Raw genomic sequence first — 22,062 nt, 5'->3', positions numbered from 1 at the left:
TTAATTTCGCTGATCCCTCCAACTATTAGTACTCGAGAATCCTTGGGAGTAATTCGTGATCCTAGCAGCCTCTTTTTATGACATTTTTCAATGTCATATAAAATAATAATAATAATAATAATAATAATAATAATAATAATAATAATAATAATAATAATAATAAATAACTAGGCGGTTACCCGTATTTCGCGGTTCTCGGCTGTCGCGATTACCTGGCTGATGGCGACTGTACCCACCAAGTTTTATGCCCATAGGATAGTTTTTACTAATTTGACCTCAGATGACCCCTTGTGACCTCAAAATGCCCTTCCAAAATTTGGCTCTAAATGTTGACTGTACCCACCACGTTTCATACCCATACGACAGTTTTTAGTAATTTGACCTTGGATGACTCCAAAATGACCGGCAAAAAATTTGACTCTAAAAGTTGACTGTACCCACCAAGTTTCATGCCCATACGACATTTTTTACTATTTTGACCTCAGATGACCCCTGGGTGACCTTGACCCACTAATCAATACAAACTTGTTCTGTCTTAGGTCAAGATGCACCTACCCACCAAGTTTCATGCCCATATGACAGTTTTTACTAATTTGACCTCAGATGACCCCTGGATGACCTCAGGTGATCTTGGCCCACTTACCGAAACAAACTTGTTCTGTCTGAGGTCCAGATGCACCCACCCACCAGGTTTGAGGAACGTGCGACCCCTATTTTCCGAGAAAATAGGCGGAAAACAGTTGTTACTAATTTGACCTCAGATGACCCCTGGGTGACCTTGACCCACTAACCAATACAAACTTGTTCCGTCCAAGTTAGGTCAAGATGCACCTACCCACCAAGTTGCATGCCCATATGACAGTTTTTTTACTAATTTGACCCCTAGATGACCTCTGGTGACCTTGACCCACAAACCAATACAAACTTGTTATGTCCCGGGTCAAGACGCACCCACCCATCAAGTTTGAGGAACGTGCGACCCCCAGTCTCTGAGAAAAACGGTTTTTACTAATTTGACCCCTGGATGACCTCAGATGACCCCTGGGTGACCTTGACCCACTAACCAATACAAACTTGTTCCGTCTTAGGTCAAGATGCACCTACCCACCAAGTTGCATGCCCATATGACAGTTTTTACTAATTTGACCCCTAGATGACCTCTGGTGACCTTGACCCACAAACCAATACAAACTTGTTATGTCCCGGGTCAAGACGCACCCACCCATCAAGTTTGAGGAACGTGCGACCCCCAGTCTCTGAGAAAAACGGTTTTTACTAATTTGACCCCTGGATGACCTTGGGTGACCTTGACCCACTAACCAATACAAACTTGTTCTGTCTGGGGTCAAGCTGCACCCACCCACCAAGTTTGAGGAACGTGCGACCCCTAGTATCCGAGAAAATAGGCGGACAGACACACAGACAGATAGATAGACAGACGATGCGTATTATTATATAGATAATCTTACTATAATTCACCAGAATCTGTACATCTGTTTGTCTGTACATCTGTTTGTCTGTACATCTGTTTGTCTGTACATCTGTCCGCCTCTTTTCTCGGAGACTAGGGGTCGCACGTTCCTCAAACTTGGTGGGTGGGTGCAGCTTGGTATGAGGAAGAACGAGTTTATATTGGTTAGTGGGTCAAGGTCACTCAAGGTCATCCAGGGGTCAAATTAGTAACATAGGGCCTGCACTTTGGCTCGTTTTTTGCAGGTTTACATGGTCCAATAATCACAAGATGACTGACATGTGGTAACAAAGGAAGCAGTCACTGCAATTTGATTATGTCCCATATGATTGGCCATTCAAGACACCCCTGTGAATATACTATAGCGGCCTTTTCAAAATATAATACCTGTTTGCTTGACTGTATTGACAATACCCGGGAACAATACACACAGTATATGCATTGGACAAACTTTTTACAATAAGCATGATAAGTGATGATGTGACCTCCAGATTTATACATCGTTCGTCTCGCACACTGACAACATTTGATTGAATGGACTGTAGGCTACTGCGCCGTGATTACGGTGAAGGACACCGGTTCAAATCCTTTGTTTGGAGCCAATCGATAAAAGCATGCAGGGCCTCTATACCCATGTACAGTTTATCCCTACATAACCTATGTCTTGAATACGCTGGCAAAGTTATGTAATAATCGGATTAATACTATATAGCAGTAGGTAAAAACAAGTTTTGAATAATCCGCGCTATTAAGTCCCATTCAGTGATCCCAGCGAAAGTGAAAAAAAAATCAAATTGTTACGTTTATAAAATTTTTAATGAAAACAAATGGCAAAAAAAAACAAAACAGGAAAACGACAGTATTGACGAAGTTGAAGCCCCATTCAAATACATGTAGCTAATTTATATACTGTCAGTACCGGTATATAAATTACAGACTCACCTAAATGCATTATTTTTTGTCTTAGACACACGGCGCACTAGCAAGCTATGTTAGCACATCTATGACAATGACGAAAGGTACAAAATCAGCCATAGGCCTTTAGATAGCAGAAGACACAAAAGTGGTGTTTTTATGACCTTTGACATTCTTTTGTGGCGAGTGACATGGTCTTTCAATTCACGCCGAGTGTCCTTGACAGGTTTGACTATGCTTCAGTGGTCATGAAAGAATTCAAAAGATAACCTCTGCCCCAATAATCCCAAGCAATTGTCTGAAACTGCTCCTCGGATCATAAGAACTCATTCCTCAAATGATAGTCATAATAATGTCCAATTACTGACTATCATTGAAGACTGAGTTCCGCAGTCTAGTATCCAAAATCTGAATTTTGATGATTTTTACGATCGTCGGGATGAAAAAAATCAAAAAAATCACTGAATAGTGAATGGGCATTTAGTTACATCATCTCCTTACCCTGGCAATATAAATCAAAGAAAAATAAAGAAAAAAAATAAAGAAAACAAGAAAAGAAAATTAACCAAATTAAGGGATCTGTTTTGAGCGTTTCGATAGTATTTTTTGTGGGACATGAGAGCACATCAGACATATCGAATTGCATTCTGAATACGAAGAATGTCTTTCTGATATCAAATAAATTTCATTGTTTGAAATTCACGATATAATACAAATTTTATGACAAATTATTAAAATTTGATATTTTTCACATTTTTGATATATAACAGTCCTCGAAGTAAATATCATAAATCTAATGTTATATTCTTAAACAGTCCCTGGCATACAGATACCATACATGTATAGGCCTATGTATAGTAAATTTGTCTGCTTTATCTGTTTTGTGCTGTTTAAAAGGGGACTCGATCTTTTGTGCGTAATTATAGAGGGCCAGGGATTCACTCTATCATTAAAAAATCATTTGAAGAAGTCAAATAGCCCTAAGAATAAAAACTGGAGTGTAATTCACACCAGACACAATTTCTTTATATGACAAAATTAATTTTTGTAATCGATCAAAAACAAACGTTTTATATCAATTTTAAATTTAGCCTGAATCCGTAAATATGGTACCTCTCGCCCTTTTTTAGGTCAAGGCTGTTTTACCATTATGCAGCGAACCATTGTTGAAGCTATTTCACATACATGTATAAAACATTCTAGAGAAAGAATGATGCCATATACTGTTGAAATATCTTTTGTTGATTTCGAATGATAATGTCATGAAGTCGTAAATTTTAAGGTCAAATTCCTAAAACCAAAACAAAACATTGCGACGCATGTATTCCCCGACTTACGCAATTTCATCATCACATCAGTGTCTTTATTATTTGTTTGAAACCTTTCCCAAACGTTCGTGCTCTTTATGCATAAAACGGGTAATCTATCTTTACAAAACGCGTCTTTTTTAGTAAACAAAAGGCTAAAGATGGCATTATGAGATTTATCATTTATCATTACACTCCTCCACTCAACTGCCACCGTGGCCGAACGGTAAAGCGCTAGACGCGTAATCGAAGGAAGTTTCGAATCGCTGGTTCGAATCCCAACGAAGCCTGTGGAAACATTTTTTTTCTTCAAAATTCATGATCGCATTCCGAAATGAGTCACTTGTCGGTAAATCATGTATCGTATCCTTAAGCAAATAGTTAAACATAATTTCCATAAAATGTAAGCTTTTACTGTCAGATATGTCCCCTTTAATTTTGAGCAGAACAAGTGAGGTAAAGCAAAGAAAATTGAAATTTACTCACTAGCGCCAATGAATGTTATACGATTGTAAAACGGTACGATCCTCTGGGTGTGTGGGGGGTGTGCGTATGTGTGTCCTGCACGCGTATTTTTTTTCTGCAACTATAACGGGACGCAATACGATACCGGTATGTTATAAGAATCAAACTTACAAGAAAGATGGCTCTTGTCAAATCCTACAATTCTGTCAGAGAAAATATGCATATTTGCATTAAATTTTAATTAATTGACATAATTGATTAATTAATAAATATTTTATTTAATGATTTACCATAATTCCAAATATGTCAAACAATATGTCAAATTAAAGCTAATGAAATGCTTTATAAATTGGTCAGAGCGCATTTTGCAGAATGCATTTAGTACTTTAGTTACATGATTCCAAACATTCTATTCCAATTTTTTGCTATACACGCATAGGAGCTGTACTTTTAAAATCCGCGCCTAATCAATAATAATAGTCTTTCACTCCATTGTCAAAGTACTGTGCTCCCTGTAGCATTATGGAGTGACCAGGTCCTAGAGTGTAGTCCTAGAGTGTGATTTTTTTGTAGCAGATGACAGTGCTCATTCAAGCCTGTCAAGGTCAGTTAGTAGCCACTTGCTGATTGGATGGCCATGATCAGCTATCAAAGAGATGCCTTGTGCAGCTGCCAATCACAGTAGAGGTTTGATAACATTTTGTTAAAAACCCAAATGTGATATAAGGACAAAGCTGTGCATGTTGGTACTTGGTACCTTTGTATTAGTATTTTTATGTGTAGTGTATAGTGGTCATAAATTATATAGCTTTTAAATTTTGGGCATTTTTGCTCTGTTGCACTGTACCATTATGGAATTTGAGCAAATCAATTACCGACACAAGCAGGTATACAGTGTATTATTTTATTTTTATTTCGTATCTCAGGAGCACAGCTCACTTGGTAAGGCATCAGAATTTGGTACACTAGCGCTTCGAACTTTAAATCGGAAGGTGGAGAGTTCGAGCCTCATCATGGTCACATTAATTTTATAAACCAAATATTGTTCGAACTTTTCATATTTGTTTTTCTTTTATTGTTTCTTTTCTTTGTCTTTTTTTTTTCTTGTTTTCTTTATTTTTTTTTTTTTTTTTCTTTGATCCATATTGCCAGTGTAAGGAGTGGAGGAACTAACGGCCCATTCAGTGATTTTTTTTCATCCGGACGATCGTAAAAATCATCAAAATTCAGATTTTGTACAAGACTGCGGAACTCAGTCTTCAATGATATAGTCAGTAATAATCTTTTGGTCATTATATGACTATCATCATTTGACGACTGAGTTCTTATGATACATCATCCGAAGAGCAGTTTCAGACAATTGCTTGGGATTGTTGGGGCAGAGGTTATCTTTTGAATTCTTTCATGACCACCGAAGCAGAGTTAAACCTGTCAAGGACACTCGGCGTGAATTGAACTGACCATGTCACTCGCCACAAAAGAATGTCAAAGGTCATAAAAACATCAACTTGGTGTCTTCTGCTAGTGGTTCAGCCCTAAGCCGTGTAGGCCTATTTAAGACAAAAATAATGCATTTACGTGAATCTGTAATTTATATACTGACAGTATATATAAATTAGCTACATGGCCACGTGTTTTGAACTCGCCACCCTTAGCGTTACATCACAAATATTATGAATTTTTACACCAATCAAGTTTCAAATTAGAATATCTCCACAACTATCAACCCTAAACTAGCAAAAGTATACATTTTTGGAAAGCTGAAGGCAAAAGCAATTTAAATATACACATTTCAACTCACTGTACAGGGTGACCTTGAAGTTATACAGGGTGGAATAAAAACAATCCAAATAAAAAATGGGTCATTTAATGCATTGCTTATTACTAACTTGCAGTTATAAAGTGAAAGTAAACAACATTGATTTGGTTAGAGGTTAGGGGGAGCCTACTGACTCTGGAAGAAAAAAAATCACAGCTGTTTGGTAATCTCGGAATACAGGGTGTCCCAAAATATGTTCAAATTTTCTTACAATTGAACATATTTTGAACTGAAACATTTTACCCCTCGCCCATACAAAAAAAGTAAGTCCATATTTAGATTCCTCATCAAATTTCCTCTCAGAAAATGTAAACTTTGACTATGATAGGATAAGTAATTAAAATTTACAGCAACTTTTAGATTTTGAAGACATCCGCATTGCTTACTACAGTGTTTAATATGAAAACGGGTAGTTTTGTACATAAAAGTTTGCATTTTATAGACTAAACCAATCATAAAGAGTTAAAATGATTAAAAACAATTAGCAGAATTAATAATCTTTCAAAAGAGCTCTTAACCATGTCTGTAGCCCATATGGATGCAAAGATATGATCAGTTGATTCAACGCACACACACAAAATCTTTATTTCCCATAGACTTTGCACATACCGCCACCGCCTCATCCGCCACCGCCTCATCCACCACCTCGGTCATTCCGAACTTAAACAACTCTAACTCCACTATCTTAGCTGATAAACAATTCTCCTTTGGAGGTCTGTTAGGGCACTTATATAGCTACAAAATGACACCAAACACACTTCAATACCTTTTGTTTAAGCAGAGATATAACAATTTGAACGAGTCTCGATTTGGAAAAGCGTAACAACACCACCATTTTTGGGTGGCGAGTTCAAAACGTGTGGCCACATGTATTTGAATGGGGCTTCAACTTCGTCAATACTGCCGTTTTCTTGGGTTTTGTGCCAATTTTTTTCATTAAAATTTTTTATAAAAGTAACAATTTTTTTTTTTTTTTTTTATGATCAAGCAAAATCAGTCGGAACTCGGAGATATTGATTTAGAGATATAGCCAAACAAAGGAAATATTTCTTTTTGTTTCCTTCTGTTTTGGAAACTCTTTAGTTGCTCATATCTTTGGAACTGGTTGTTCAATTTCAATGGGGTTTTGTGCAAGATGCTGCTTTGTAAATGCTTTTTACTATCCTATAAGAAACTGAAAATTTATTATTTCCGAGTTCCGACTGATTTTGCTTGATCGCATCACATATTCAAAACTTGTATTCACCTACTGTTATAGCATTAATCCGATTATTACACAACCTCGCCAGCGTATTCAAGACATCCAATGCAAATAATCACCTAGAGCGTGTTTATAGTGAGCCAGATTATGCGGTATTTAGCTGGACTGCCACGCAGTCTATATTTGTTTATGTTTTACTAACCATTGCAAATCTAGACTACGCGGTAGTTTAGCTAAATAACGGAAAGATTGTCATAAACACGCTCCTAGATTATGACATATCATACCGTAAATATGGCGGAGTACTCAAATTCATTCAACAAAAGCATGATTACAAGCTATTGCAATCTATACCGCGACAGCTCGTCTCACACACATAACAAATGCACAAATACGATCAAATAGGTTGACGACAACGTTTGATTGAATGCACTGCATTGTGCCATGATTACGGTGAAGGACACCGGGTCAATTCCTTTGTATGGAGCCAATCAATAATTTCACGCACATCCTCTATTATTGCCCAATTATTGCCCGGGATGATTGTACACTGTAAATGAGCTATTGTTATAATGTTTGATGAAATCGTGTTTAACTACCGTATTTGCTTAAGAACGGCACAATACAGATAAAGCAGACAGGTTGACTACATGTGGTACATGTATATACATATAGGGAATGTATGTGAGTCGAGTATTACCTAATTATAATAGGGGCGTATCCAAAAATGAATTCACGCCCCTTTCAAATGTCGAGCCAAAGTGCAGGCCCTATGAAACTGTTTTTCTCTGAGACTGGGGGTCGCACGTTCCTCAAACTTGACGGGTGGGTGCGTCTTGACCCGGGACAGAACAAGTTTGTATTGGTTAGTGGGTCAAGGTCACCAGAGGTCATCTAGGGGTCAAATTAGTAAAACCTGTCATATGGGCATGAAACTTGGTGGGTAGGTGCATCTTGACCTAGGACAGAACAAGTTTGTATTGATTAGTGGGTCAAGGTCACCCGGGGTCATCTGAGGTCAAATTAGTAAAAACTGTTTGTTTCAGTTAGTGGGCCAAGATCACCCGAGGTCATCCAGGGGTCATCTGAGGTCAAATTAGTAAAAACTATCGTATGGGCATGAAACTCGGTAGGTACAGTCAACTTTTATAGTCAACTTTTTGGAGGGGCATTTTGGGGTCATCCAGGGTCACCCAGGGGTCATCTGAGGTCAAATTAGTAAAAAATGTCGTATGCGCATGAAACTTGGTGGGTACAGTCAACTTTTAGAATCAAATTTTTGGAAGGTCATTTTGGGGTCATCAAGGTCAAATTACTAAAACTGTCATATGGGCATGAAATGTGGTGGGTACAGTCAACATCAGCCAGGTAATCGCGACAGCCGAGAACCGCCAAATACGGGTAACCGCCTTAATGGCGGTTACCCGTATTTGGCGGTTCTCGGCTGTCGCGATTACCTGGCTGATGGTGACTGTACTCACCAAATGTTATGCCATAGGACAGTTTTTACTAATTTGACCTCAGATGACCCCTTGTGTCCTTGAAATGACCTTCCAAAATTTGGCTCTTAATGTTGACTGTACCCACCACGTTTCATGCCCATATGACAGTTTTTAGTAATTTGACCTTGGATGACCCCAGATGACCCCAAAATGACCGTCCAAAAATTTGACTCTAAAAGTTTACTGTACCCACCAAGTTTCATGCGCATACAACATTTTTTACTAATTTGACCTCAGATGACCCTGGGTGACCCCAAAATGACCGTCAAAAAATTTGACTCTAAAAGTTGACTGTACCCACCAAGTTTCATGCCCATATGACAGTTTTTACTTATTTGACCTCAGATGACCCCTGGATGACCTCGGGTAATCTTGGCCCACGAACCGAAACAAACTTGTTCTGTCTGAGGTCCAGATGCACCCACCCACCAAGTTTGAGGAACGTGCGACCCCTAGTTCCAAGAAAATAGGCGGAAAACAGTTTTTACTAATTTGACCTCAGATGACCCCTGGGTGACCTTGACCCACTAACCAATACAAACTTGTTCCGTCTTAGGTCAAGATGCACCTACCCACCAAGTTGCATGTCCATATGACAGTTTTTACTAATTTGACCCCTAGATGACCTTGGGTGACCTTGACCCACTAACCAATACAAACTTGTTCTGTATGGGGTCAAGCTGCACCCACCCACCAAGTTTGAGGAACGCGCGACCCCTAGTCTCCGAGAAAATAGGCGGACAGACACACAGACGGATAGACAGATAGACGATGCGTATTATTATATAGATAATAATAATAATAATAATAATAAGAATAATAATAATAATAATAATAATAATAATAATAATAATAATAATTAATAACGTTAAATGATAATTAATATAGGCCTATAATAATAATTAATAATAGGCCTAAATAATATTAATTTGATATTGTGGCCTTCCCCCATCCCAAAATGTGGTGGGGACAAGTCCCCTGCCCCTCCCGGGATTGACGCTCATGATTGGATGATTGATTGAGTTCAGTGGCGTATCCCCCTCCCCCGGGCCCCTCAGTCCCCCATCCCCTCTTTCCCGTGGGATGCTGGCTGCCCTGATAGGCCTATGCCTTTTTAGCTTATATTTTTCCGCCGCTAACAGCAAACTGCTAACAGCAAATAATTCATCAATGCGTTATCTAATGCTGAGAGCAAGTAGTTCATCAATGTCCTGATAGCAAGTACTTCATCAATCGCCATCTACTGTTGGTAGCAAGTAGTTCGTGAATAAGCTATCTATAGGCCTACTGCTTATAGCAGATTTCACTACCACGCCATAGCAGGCAGTTCATCAATGCACTATCTACTGCTGATAATAGATATACAGCCTATTCACTGTGACATCTACTGTTGGTAGAGCCTGTTCATCAATGCCCTATCTAGGCCTACTGCTGATATCAAGTAGGCCTACAAGCTCCTACATGTAGTTCATCAATGCGGTATCTACTGCTGATAGCAAATAGGTCATCAATATCATATCTATTGCTGACTGAGCAAGTAGTTCATCAATGTCTATCTAGTACTGCTGAGCGCCAAGTAGTTCATCACCAATGTGCTATCTAGGCCTACTGCTGATAGCAAAAAGTTCATGCGCCGTCCAGTAGCGTATCCAGGGGGGGGGGGGGGGGGAGTGCCCCCTGACAAAAATATGAAAGAAAAAGTGCCCCTCTGACAAAAAAAATGAAAGAGAAAATCAGGAGGGCAAAGGAAAAGAAAAGGGCAAGGAGCCCTTTTCTAGCAAAATTCAGGGCCAAAATAGTGTTAAATACAAAATTTTCTCGCGCTACGCGCGCACATTGTAACAATAAAGCCTTTTTTTACCGGATAATGGGCGAAAATAGTGTAAAATACCATTTTTTTCGCGCTACGCGCGCACATCATCCCAATAAGGCCCTTTTCGGGAAGATCGAAGACATACAGTCTCTATGTATTATATGATGCAACTGCAATTTTTTTCGTCTGTGCCCCCAAAATTTTATTTTGCCCCCCCCTGATCAAGAAAGCTGGCTACGCCCCTGGCGCCGTCTATACTGCTGATAGTAAGTAGTTCATCAATACCTTATATTCTACTCCTGATAGCAAGTAGTAGGCTATATCAATGCGCTATCTACTGCTGATAGCAAGTAGTTTATCAATGCCCTATATATCTACTGCTGATAGCAAGCAGTTCATCAATGCGCTATCCCGAGGACGGGCCCGAGGATCGTACCGTACATGATGCAGTCATGTCTACAGTAGAATTCATCTCGACCTTTGCAGGACTTAACCCCATTAAAAGCTATTAAACCAAGATAACACTCATTGAAACAGCTCAACTGATTAAATCGGATCTTCTCTGGCTGTGCACATTCGACTGTTTTCATGTGCGATATCGCAATAAAGTTTGCGTATTATAGCTTCAGTTGGGTAACCGATTATAAAGGAAACGAAAGGAAACAATGGTATGTGTACTTTTGTTCACGAAATGAGACAATGGCGTGCTTTTTGTAAACCAGCATTCTTGAAAATGAGCAACATAATGATTGTTGACTTAACACGGTTTGGAAATAATTTCTTCATATTTTTGGTGTTATCTGTCGTTTACATATCCTTCCTAAAACACAAAAGTACGACCCTCTCCAAACACCTAAATTAGCTAAAAATTTAGGACATGTTACAAAACTATATTGTCTAGAATTTTAGAAGAGTACTTTTAATATTGGCCGGTTATTTTTCACACAGCGACGTTAACTAGGCAATGTACTATTACCTATAACATTAACTAAAACACCAAAGTACGAATATTTCCAAACATCTAAATTAGCTAAAAATTTAGGACATGTTAAAAACTATATTTTCTAGAACTTTAGAAGAGTACTTTTAATATTGGCCGGTTATTTTTCACACAGCGACGTTAACTAGTCATATCCCCATACTTTTAACGTAGGGCTATTTGTAGAGGTCACGCGTCAATGGGAAAGAGCACAGAGTTCGGTGTATAGGAAAACGGAAAAAAACTGCAGTATGATTACAACCGCGGGAGCATATCATGCATGAGCGCTAGTAGTAAATTCCAATTTTCTTTGCTTTACTCCTTGTTCGGCTCAAAATTAAAAGGGGACATAGGCCTATCTGACAGTAAAAGCTAACATTTTATGGAAAATAAATACTAATCTATTTTACAGAAATGTTTTACAGTAAAAGCTAACATTTTATGGAAAATAAATACTAATCTATTTTACAGAAATGTTATAATATGGCGTTAAAACTGATAGGCCTATGAATGAATGGTGACAAAAAAATCCAGTTAGGTAGGGATAAAATATGGGTCAGTTTTTGCACTTTCAAAAATATTTCAGATCATGTTGAGCTAAACTGGTTCATTTTGTTTGGCAACTGCAAATCAGGTAAAAATGAAATGTTTGTATTGTTTTCTGCCCCGAAATATATTTTAGCCCATACAAGCAAGATTTTTCTCGCATTTGAGGGCTAAATCACGACTGATAGCACTAGCAGCAAGGTAGGCCCTATGTTGGTAATCATTTCGGTGTCAGTGAGCTTCACGTGGAGACACAATCATAGGCCTATTATACCAAAATTCAATATTCATAGGGTGCATGCACTTTATGGAATTCATATGTTAGGCCTACTACCAAACTTGTCCACATAGGCCTACATGTAGGGGAAGGTGGGGCATAACGGACCCCCGGGGCAAAACGGAACCACCTGGAAAAATAGGCCTTGGCAATACTGCCGTCTATGCAAATTATATTGAGGAACACAAGTATGGCTACGAAGATTTACAACAAAAATTTTATCTGAAACAATCCACTGACATTCGAGCAAGATCGAGTCAAAAAATTACTACCCGTCTGGTGTAAGATATGTAGATGTTTAATGCGCTGAAATTTTACTTCATTAATATCGGATTCCCAAATAATTGTGTATATTGTAAACACGAAGGTACTAGCCATGAGCTGTATTAATTGCATGGCCTATATGCTACGATGTATTATGCATGATGCAACCAATTTCTAAAAAATCGGGTATGGGGCAAAACGGAACCCTAGGTGCGGGGCATAACGGAACAGGGTTCCGTTTTGCCCCGGGCGTTTTGTCCCACAGATGGGTTCCGTTTTGCCCCAATTGGACATAACTTGTCTTCACTCAAGGAAATGTAGGCGTTACCTAGGGGCCTACTGGAACATGGTAAACACTTCGCTGAAACATAGACATATAACTAGACCTACAGATAGAATTAATGATTAAGAGTTAACCACTTACTCCACAGAGATGGTAGGCCTACTGAATATTTCTTTCTAATCAAATATTGGTCATACATATTATAGGCCTACTAGGCCTATAAGAAGTTAACCACTCACTCCACAGAGATGGTAGACCCACTTAATATTGTAACTGAATATATAATAGGCCTACATATAACTAGGACTAGGGCCTACCGATGGAACAACTAGTATAAGTTTGCACCCAGGGTGCCGTTTTGCCCCATAGGGGGGTTCCGTTTTGCCCCGATAGTGGGGCAAAACGGATTTTTTGTTGTTGAAAATATTTCTTCATTTTTATAAAAAATTGTAAGATTCAAGTTATATTGGTTAATGGTATATTAAAGGTAAATACAAACTTCAACTGAATATATAATTTTTACAGTCATATTACTTATGGTGACGTCACAGAGCATCCTCAAAGTTAGGTGTTCCGTTATGCCCCACCTTCCCCTAGGCCTACGTGCGGGGGTCACGTGTGTGACTTGCTAATCAATTAGGCCGCTACTGAAAAACAATTATAACTGCCATTTAGGAAGGTGGAATGGAGGGTAGGCCTATCATCAGTCAGTCTACCTTTTGACATAAATGAAGTTAAAAATCTTTTCTGAATGTAAACTGACAATGACAATAATTAGGCCTATAGGCTATGTTTTTGCCACGTATGTGACATACAAAACCAATTAAATTGTTTTGTTAATTACGTGAATGTTGTGGTTTACGAAAAATTTCAACAGTTCTGATTTGTTTTTGTCGAGTCACGCCAACATATTTTTAAGGAAATTAAAAAACACGATTTTTAATAGGTTATATAGGCCTACAAAGTTAAAAATTCAGCTACAAACCTTATGTTTATAGGCCTAATTTATGCAAACTAGGTGTTCGGCGATTAATTTTACATGAAAATTACAGTTCTTCAAACTTTGAACCGTACTTGTCACAAAAAAGTTTGACAATCCTAAATGATACCAAGATTTTTTTTCCAAAAAGTTATTTAAATTCTGAACTGAACGTGGAACTGAAGTTTTCTAGGGATGGGCTATACTACAAAATGTACAATGTATTTAGCAAAATTGTTAGTTTGCCCAGCTCTACTTTGTTTGCGTTATCAAAATGGCCGACACATCGCGCGCTTCGAATTCGGGGGATAGAAGTCCAACACCGATTTCAGGGTAAATTAAACGTTATTGTTGAATTAAGTAGTATAATATATCACTCACGAGTATTTTGTATTATAATCTTTATGAAAATTATAATGCCAAACCTTTGAATTTGGTGGTGCACTCCTTAATTACTACACAAAAATACGCAGGAGCAGAATTCGGAAACCTCAATTAATTTAACCATTGGATTGGGAGTTCATGAGCTAGCTCGAGCTCGAGATCCCCTATCTAAAATACAGGTTTACATTTACTATCTTACATTATCTTGCTGTATTTCAGCTAGGGCGCTATCGGTAGAAAACCAGTTTTTTTAGAACAATATGCAAATACTAAAAAGAGCACATTTGACAGTTTACAACTACAAGGCAAGGTCAGGTCAACAAGCATGCAAGGTCAAGGGTTCACAAAAAATAACTCCCCTGGCTGCTTGTGGCTTAAAGTCTTATTCAGATTTCATTTGACAGCTTAACCATCGCGTATACGCGCGCGACGTCAAGCGTGTGCATTGGACCTTGTGCAAATACGCGCTGGAGGGCTAGCAGTACGCTTAAAGCCATATTATAACATTTGCTGAGGAGGACGCCCTCACTGAATTTTTTTAATTCATTTTTTTACACGATTAAATTGTACTTTATTAAACCAATATGGTCGCATGTCATGAATTGGTCATCTTTTGTGTAACATAATGTAAAATGAGGAAAATGTCACCAATTTTGATTCAATTCAACACAACTTTTAATAAATACATTTTAGACCATTATAAGTATATATTTCTGGAAAGCTTATATTACAAGGATGCCAAATCAACAAAATATAACATCATAATACAGGGTGGGTAAGAAATATACAGGGTGGAACATCAACAAAATTAGCATCTTTCTTGTCACAGTGAACCCCATATTTTTCTTTTCTGAAAGCTATGTAGCTCAAAATAAATATGGATTCAGAAAGACATTTCATGGGCCCTTCAAGCAAATTAGGAAGAAAGAGCTTGATATCCCTTGTGTTAAACATACAGAGTGGTCAAAAATTGTAAAATAATTTTACAATTTTTATGACATTTATCAATCAAAACTTTTTTCCTCCATTTCTGGCACTAAAACTAATAGCATAATTGAATTCCTCATCAAATTTCCTTAAAAAGATGTGTACTTTTGAATAAGCAGGATGACTCAGTGCAAAGATGGGCCATTTAGAAATGTCAGAGCATTACGTGTAGGCCTACACTTTGTACAGTAACATATAGGAAAAACTGTCTTAATTAGCATTTAATTAGGCAATTAATTAGTTACATCTTTTGTTACGGTTGATCTACTATAAAGGTAGATCAACAATCCAAGATGATATATGGGCAATTTGTGGTCCATGCTAGTTGTACTTTTTAAGATACAAAGGTTTGAAGTTTGCCATATTTTCACAATTTTGTGTACAACCCTATGGGGCTCCCCGCCTGCTCCCCATTGACACATCTTACATATTGAAGTATAAATCTCAAAGTAGTTGTCCAATTGACTTGGGGTTTTTTGTATTTGACAAAGAACATAATTATCTACAAAATGACACCAAACTTTCCACAATAGGTACTATACTTTTAGAATAAACCAAACTTGAAGTGTGAAGAAAGCATTTTCATGTTACGGCTCCTCCATTTTTGGTTGACCTATTTGTGACATGCGACCATATAGCCTGCAAAAATCAAGACTCTAGGTGCTGTAGTTTTGTCAAAATCCGAGATTTTGCATAAAACGCCGGATTCGGCGCTTTATTATTACGATGGAATTATTAGTCGAACGCATACACGATGTTCATAACACACAGTACGTGACGGCGTGCGGGACGGTGATATACACAACAAAAGGACGTACTATAACATGACCGAAGGAGTAATGCGTATTGGCGACATGTGCGCTGGTAGTAAATTCCAATTTTCTTTGCTTTGCCGTAGTTGTTCGGCTCAAAAATAAAAGGGATATATCTGACAGTAAAAGCTAACATTTTATGGCAAAGAAATGCAAATCTATTTTGTTTGAAAATGTTATAATATGGCTTTAATTTGTAAAAGGGAATCTGAATAAGACTTAAGTTAAAATTACAAAACATAACTTGACATTCTTTTTATTGATTTGAAAAATTTAAAAGCCTGTGAATAAAGGCATCTTTTTGCTACCCTACCAAAGTTATTCCTTCTCAAAATCCTTTTGTTTTGGAAAAAAATAATCACATTTTTCAAAAATGATACTAGCCTTTGAAAAAATGGCACTTTTGATTTTTAGGGTCAAAATTTCAAACCACTTAAATATGTTTCTGTTTACTGAAATCATGCATAGAAGCAACTTAAATTCCAGTAAAATAATGTTTCAAGGCTTAAACCTTTTGATTTCTAATAAAAATTTGACATTTCCATAACATTTTGGTTAAAATCTAAGAAAAAATGTATTTTACATAACCTCAGAAAATTATGACATGAAAGCTGGAATACATGTGAAATCCCGTTCCAAAGTAAGTCAACAGATATAAGTTAAATTTTATACCATGTTTTGCTATGTTTGTAATTGCAGTTTTGAAAATTTTTAACATCAAGTGTCATTTACAATGGAAATTTCCAAACCTGAAACATATTTTTAAAGTTTTAATTGGGTTCCTAAAATAATTTGAATGTCTAACTTCATGTACAAATACTACTTGATGAAAGGAACCTCCCAGCCAAGTTTCACAGAAATTGGAGTTATTTTTTAGAAATAGAAAAAGTATTGAATTTCAGTTGTGACAAAAATTAAATTATCACAGCAAGTCATTTTTTTTGTTTCGGAGGCTTCATGTTAACAATTGTTAAACATTGCAGAAGCAGATTTTTTGAAAACAACAGTGTTGGGATCATCTAAGCTGTTATTTTCTTGTGTGTATTGAATCAATGATTCTATGCGGCAGATATTGTAGATTTATCACATGTTAATTTTTTCACCCATTTGTTAAGTATGGTGTTTTTTGCATGTGAAGCCTCCGAAACAGGCTTTTTAACCATATTGTCTAATTTTTTTTAAATTTATGACATTCTGCACATATCAAGTAATAATTACAATGCAGATATCAGTATGAAACACACCAATTTAGATATGCATAGATGATAATTAATCTTATTGTTGTTTCGGAGGCTTCATTTGTTTCGGAGGCTTCAATTGTTAACGGAAAGTTTGTATTGGGTCCCATTTTCAAACGGTGATATATATCTCCACGATTTAAAAACATGTGACTTGAGGATCTACTTTCCTACATTTTTATATATTGTTTGGATGAGCTCTTTTATTTATATTTGCACAAGCTTGCTGAACAGTTTGTTTGGAGGCTTCAAAAAGTTAACGGAAAAACGGCTCTTTGAAGTCAAGATTTTATAAAAATTTTAAAAGCTTGCAAATTGACTAATTTTTGTTACCCATTTCAAGTTAAGATAATAACTGTTATGAATCAAGAAGAAGTGAAGAAATAACCAAGAATTATGAACCAAAGCTACACCCACAAAGTTTGTTAACAATTGTTAACGGAAAATGAAGCCTCGAAACGACAAATATCAAGTCCGGTTCTCAAAAATACAGGGCTGTTCACAATTAAATCTAATGTGGCAGTGTTTACTGAACATATGACTGTACTTTCAGGATAAGAAAAATTATCCATGAACTAACTGAAGAAAACACAGGGTTTTACAAAAATGTTACTGTTTTTTATAGTTTTTCAAAATGGCAATATTAAGTACATTTAAGCCTGCTAAAACTGAACGCAGTAACTCCCAAAGCTGATTATGCTACCCAAGGTAGCTGCTAACTAGATGACTTATGTGGCCAAAAATCATGGAATTCTGTGGCTTTATTAGACCACTACGGATTAAAATGTTAAAAATCCAAAGTTACACCCTTTACCGTGAAAATGACCATATACAAAACTACTTTCTCGATATCAATGTTATGATTGATTTAATTGTTTTTTTCCTTCACCTTTCTGTCTCTGATCCCTTAGTCACCCATGCATTCACATGCAATCATCATGTAGTGCAAAATAATGATTTGTTGAAGCTAATTTTGACATTTTAATAGTACAAGGAACTTATACGATGTCCTCATTCACAAACTGATACTATCTGACCTGTTTATCGTATAAGACTGTTACCGTACGGCAGCGTGTTGAAGGAATATTACACACTACAGTCATGACAGTCAAGAATAGGTTCCATCATTTTTTTTATTCGGATCCCTCACAGTCTCCCAAAACATCAAAAGCATTGCACGTATACTTACTTAAGACTGTCCTTTATCACATAACGCAGACAGAGTAGGGCCAACTTGCCTAGAAATTGTCAAATTTTGGCAAGAAATATCTCTGTGTAATCCTATGTAAGTCCCACATCACATCGTTATCAGCGATCATGTTTTTTTTTTCTGAAGTTTGGCTGGTACCCACCAGCGTCATGCACGTGACGTGACACAGCTAAAATAATGGACCGGAAATCGGGGATCATTAAAACGTCAACAAATTTCAAAACACAGAAATCAGTAAACTTACGGGTGTACTACACCCCTGTGGTAAATTTGTGACTATTTTTTCATTTTTCTCAAAAAATAATAACACACTGGTAACAAAATTTATGTATATTTTTGGGGCAAGGAATCCAATTACTACACTGAAATTTCAGTGACTCAAGACAAGCGGTTCAGTATATATGATAGGAAATGAGGTACATCCTAGCGGTACCTTATTTCTCATCATAAATAACGAACCGCTTGTCTTGGATCACTGAAATTCCAGTGTAGTAATCGGATTCCTTGCCCCTATAATACATAACTTTTGTTACCACTGTGTTATTAGTTTTTGAGAAAAATGCAAAAATAGACACAAATTTATCGAGGGGTGTACATAGTACCCTCTTAATGGCGAGCGGTCCGAATTTTGAGCCATACAAGTTTACGTGGTGAACTAACATTTTAACATGTTTAATGAGGATGTTGAAAAGTGCAACTTTTTCTGAAAGCATCATTTTTGGAAAATGTGATTATTTTGGATAAAAACAAAATTTTTTTAGAAGACCAAACTTTGGAAGGGTAGAAAAACGATTACTTTATTCACAGGTTTTAAAATTTTTCAAATTAACGAAATGTATGTCAAGTTATGCAAAGAATATTTTTGTGAACCCTTTAGCATGAGATACGTAATTATCTATTCTATGTAACACTACCGCCATTTTTTAATGCATAGTTTTTGTACAAAGTGAAAATTATATCATGTATATAGCTGGCCTAGAACTCTGGCCATAGACTAGTATCTGTTTTTACTTAAAAAAGTACAATGGCCAGAGGCACTTACATTGAAAAACTTGTTGAGCATGCTTGAAGTTGAACAATCCAGTACAAATATCAAAAGTTGAAAGCATTTCAATAGTGCTTTCAAGATCGAACCAATACAACATTACAAGTAAAATGTCAGGTCGGTTAATACACTGACCAAATAAAACCCACTTGAGAACACACAATCGTCATATCGTCAGTCTTTTGACTTTGACTTTGAGTAAATACTTTGCAGTTTGCAACGCCTCCTCTGAAGCCAAACGCAAAGAATGTGAGAGTGCAGCGAGAGCTACTAATCATGGAGTTTTTGCTGTTTCCTTAGGTGGTTGGTTTCTTGAACATGTTGAATACTTCTGCTGTTTCGCAAGTTGACGATGTTATTAGGCAGAGACTTGTTCTTGGGAAGAAATGAGTCTCTGAGACAGTTCTTATTGGCTCTTCCTCTGTTAAATAATTTGGTGTTGTTACAGCGAGTGGGCCAGGCGAATGAGTGAGAAATTTTTGAGCTGGTATGGCAACCTGACCTGTGATGGTTTTATGTATCAGAGTTAGACGACTAGTTTGCCGACGCAGTTGGTGTGTGTCCCAAACATGCCAACATTTTAGTAACACTACTAAATTGGTCATATTAAACTCTGCAGGCAAATCTTGCAGCTTTACGTTGAATGGCCTCCAATTTAAGTATGAGTTCTTATTAGAGTTGGGTGACTATCACTTTTTTCCTAGTCGACTAATCAGCAGCAAATAGTCACGACTGCGACTCGTAGGCTGTTAGGAGCCAAGCGAAACTGAAGGCAATAAAAGTTGAAGCTATCAAGAGTGGGCACCAGATTCCAGTGCGCACTGTGCTCGTGAGGGCATGTCAAGAATGCAATGCAGTGAATGCACATGCATTCATATTTCATTCTGGCCGTGTACATCAAATTCTGTTAGTGCAGCATGACCTTTGCACTTGCAGTTTTAACGTTTCATGGTTTCGATATCTGAATTTCTCTAGCCTTCTCCACTCTGCGTGAAGGCTATAGAACATTGATGTACCAGTATTGAAAAATGCATGGTCCATCGACCTGGCAGGATGGTCGGCAATAATACCAGAGAAGAAAGCTTAATAACTATAGTCAATACTACTTACTGTTTTATCGATTTATATCTGTACATTTGTACTTTCAGTAAATTAATTACAATTAGAACCAAATATAAAATACTCCCTGGTATTAAAACTACTTCTACCTGTGAAATCCAAGTACTGTAACAGAAATTATACCACATACCAGGGTTGGACTTTTGACCGATCAAAACCTGTTTTGTCCACAAAGCGGTTAAAACCAGGTTTAAACCGGTCAAAACCGGACAAAAGCGGTCAAATCTGGTCAAAACCCAATTGTATTCTGGAGTTATGAAGTTGATGTATCATACTTATGTATCATGTATAAAACATAATAATCACTACTCGGATAATAATAGAATAATATGATTTATTAATTAATTAATTTTAATTAAAAAAATATATGAATAGATTCATGCACCCACCTGGCTAGGGTACAGTGTTTGCCAGCAAAGTGGCAAAAACTCATATAGTCAGTCAAATATTAAAAAGTAATACAGAAAGCTCATAAACAGTAACACACAACTTTTAATGAATCCTTCAGCATTTTTTTTTAGTCTCATCAAGTCCTTAAAATAAATATTTTTGAATTTGACAAGCTGCATATTTAAAAAAAAATGCAATAGTGAGCAATAAAAACCCATGCCTTTTATAATTTCTTATATGTTACTTGTAATTACAAAATCTGGCCTTGATACACTCAATAAAGTAACTCTAGCATTGCCACTATGGAGTAACAAAAAGTATTGTTACATCGTACAGTAATCAATTTGTTTGTTTGTTGCACTTGTATGATACTACATTGTAGCAACATTTTTGAGAGTTTGTATTAAAATATATGTCAAGTGAGGTAAATTTTCAGACTTTTTCCTTTATTTCATTTGATTTTGTAGCATCAAAATGGTTTTGACCAGTTTTGACCACTTTTAAGCGGTCAAAACTAGGCGGTTTAAACCTGGTTTTAACCACGGGGTTTAAACTGGGGCGGTTTTAACCGGCCAACCCTGCCACATACCTAAAAAACTTGTTTCAGAGCCTTCAAATAAATTTAGTTAACACATCGCAGCCCAAAACGATCATATTACCCAAAATAGTTGCCAACTTAGATGACTTACATTGTATGAGGCCAAATATCTTGAAATGCTGTAGCTTTATTGAGACCATTACTGATGAAAATGTTCCAAATCCAAAGTTACACCCCTTATTGTGAAAATGGACTCCACATGCCAATTTTGTAAAGTGTAGTTACGTTGTTGCCCAGCAAGTGTTTAGCCAGGATAAAAAAAATCCTAATTTTTCTTGAGCATGATGTGATAGTTGTGAGCCTGGGGGTTGGCTCCAAAAGCTGTACTTTTACACTTACCATAGGTACTGGTTACAGGTGGTTGACATCATAGGCTACACAAAAATGTTTGATAGCAATTCTGGAGTAGCTTTTGATGGGAAAAGGTCATCAAATTTTATACAGGGTCAAATTTCAAA

At 37.0% G+C, this 22,062-nt stretch overlaps 1 protein-coding gene across 1 annotated transcript in view; it reads left to right on the top strand.

Annotated features, from left to right (window-relative positions):
* The first annotated feature begins 19,849 nt into the window (after positions 1 to 19,849).
* LOC140147186 (uncharacterized) overlaps positions 19,850 to 22,062 on the top strand; it is a 32,127-nt gene continuing 29,914 nt past the window's right edge. Inside the window, exon 1 of the mRNA XM_072168965.1 lies at positions 19,850 to 19,965. Within this exon, the coding sequence (XP_072025066.1) occupies positions 19,850 to 19,965 (116 nt within the window). The remainder of the gene's footprint in view (positions 19,966 to 22,062) is intronic.

Source organism: Amphiura filiformis, chromosome 3 (genome assembly GCF_039555335.1).
Source record: "Amphiura filiformis chromosome 3, Afil_fr2py, whole genome shotgun sequence".
Classification (NCBI taxonomy): Eukaryota; Metazoa; Echinodermata; class Ophiuroidea; order Amphilepidida; family Amphiuridae; genus Amphiura; species Amphiura filiformis.
This window is presented reverse-complemented; position numbering and strand designations above follow the sequence as displayed.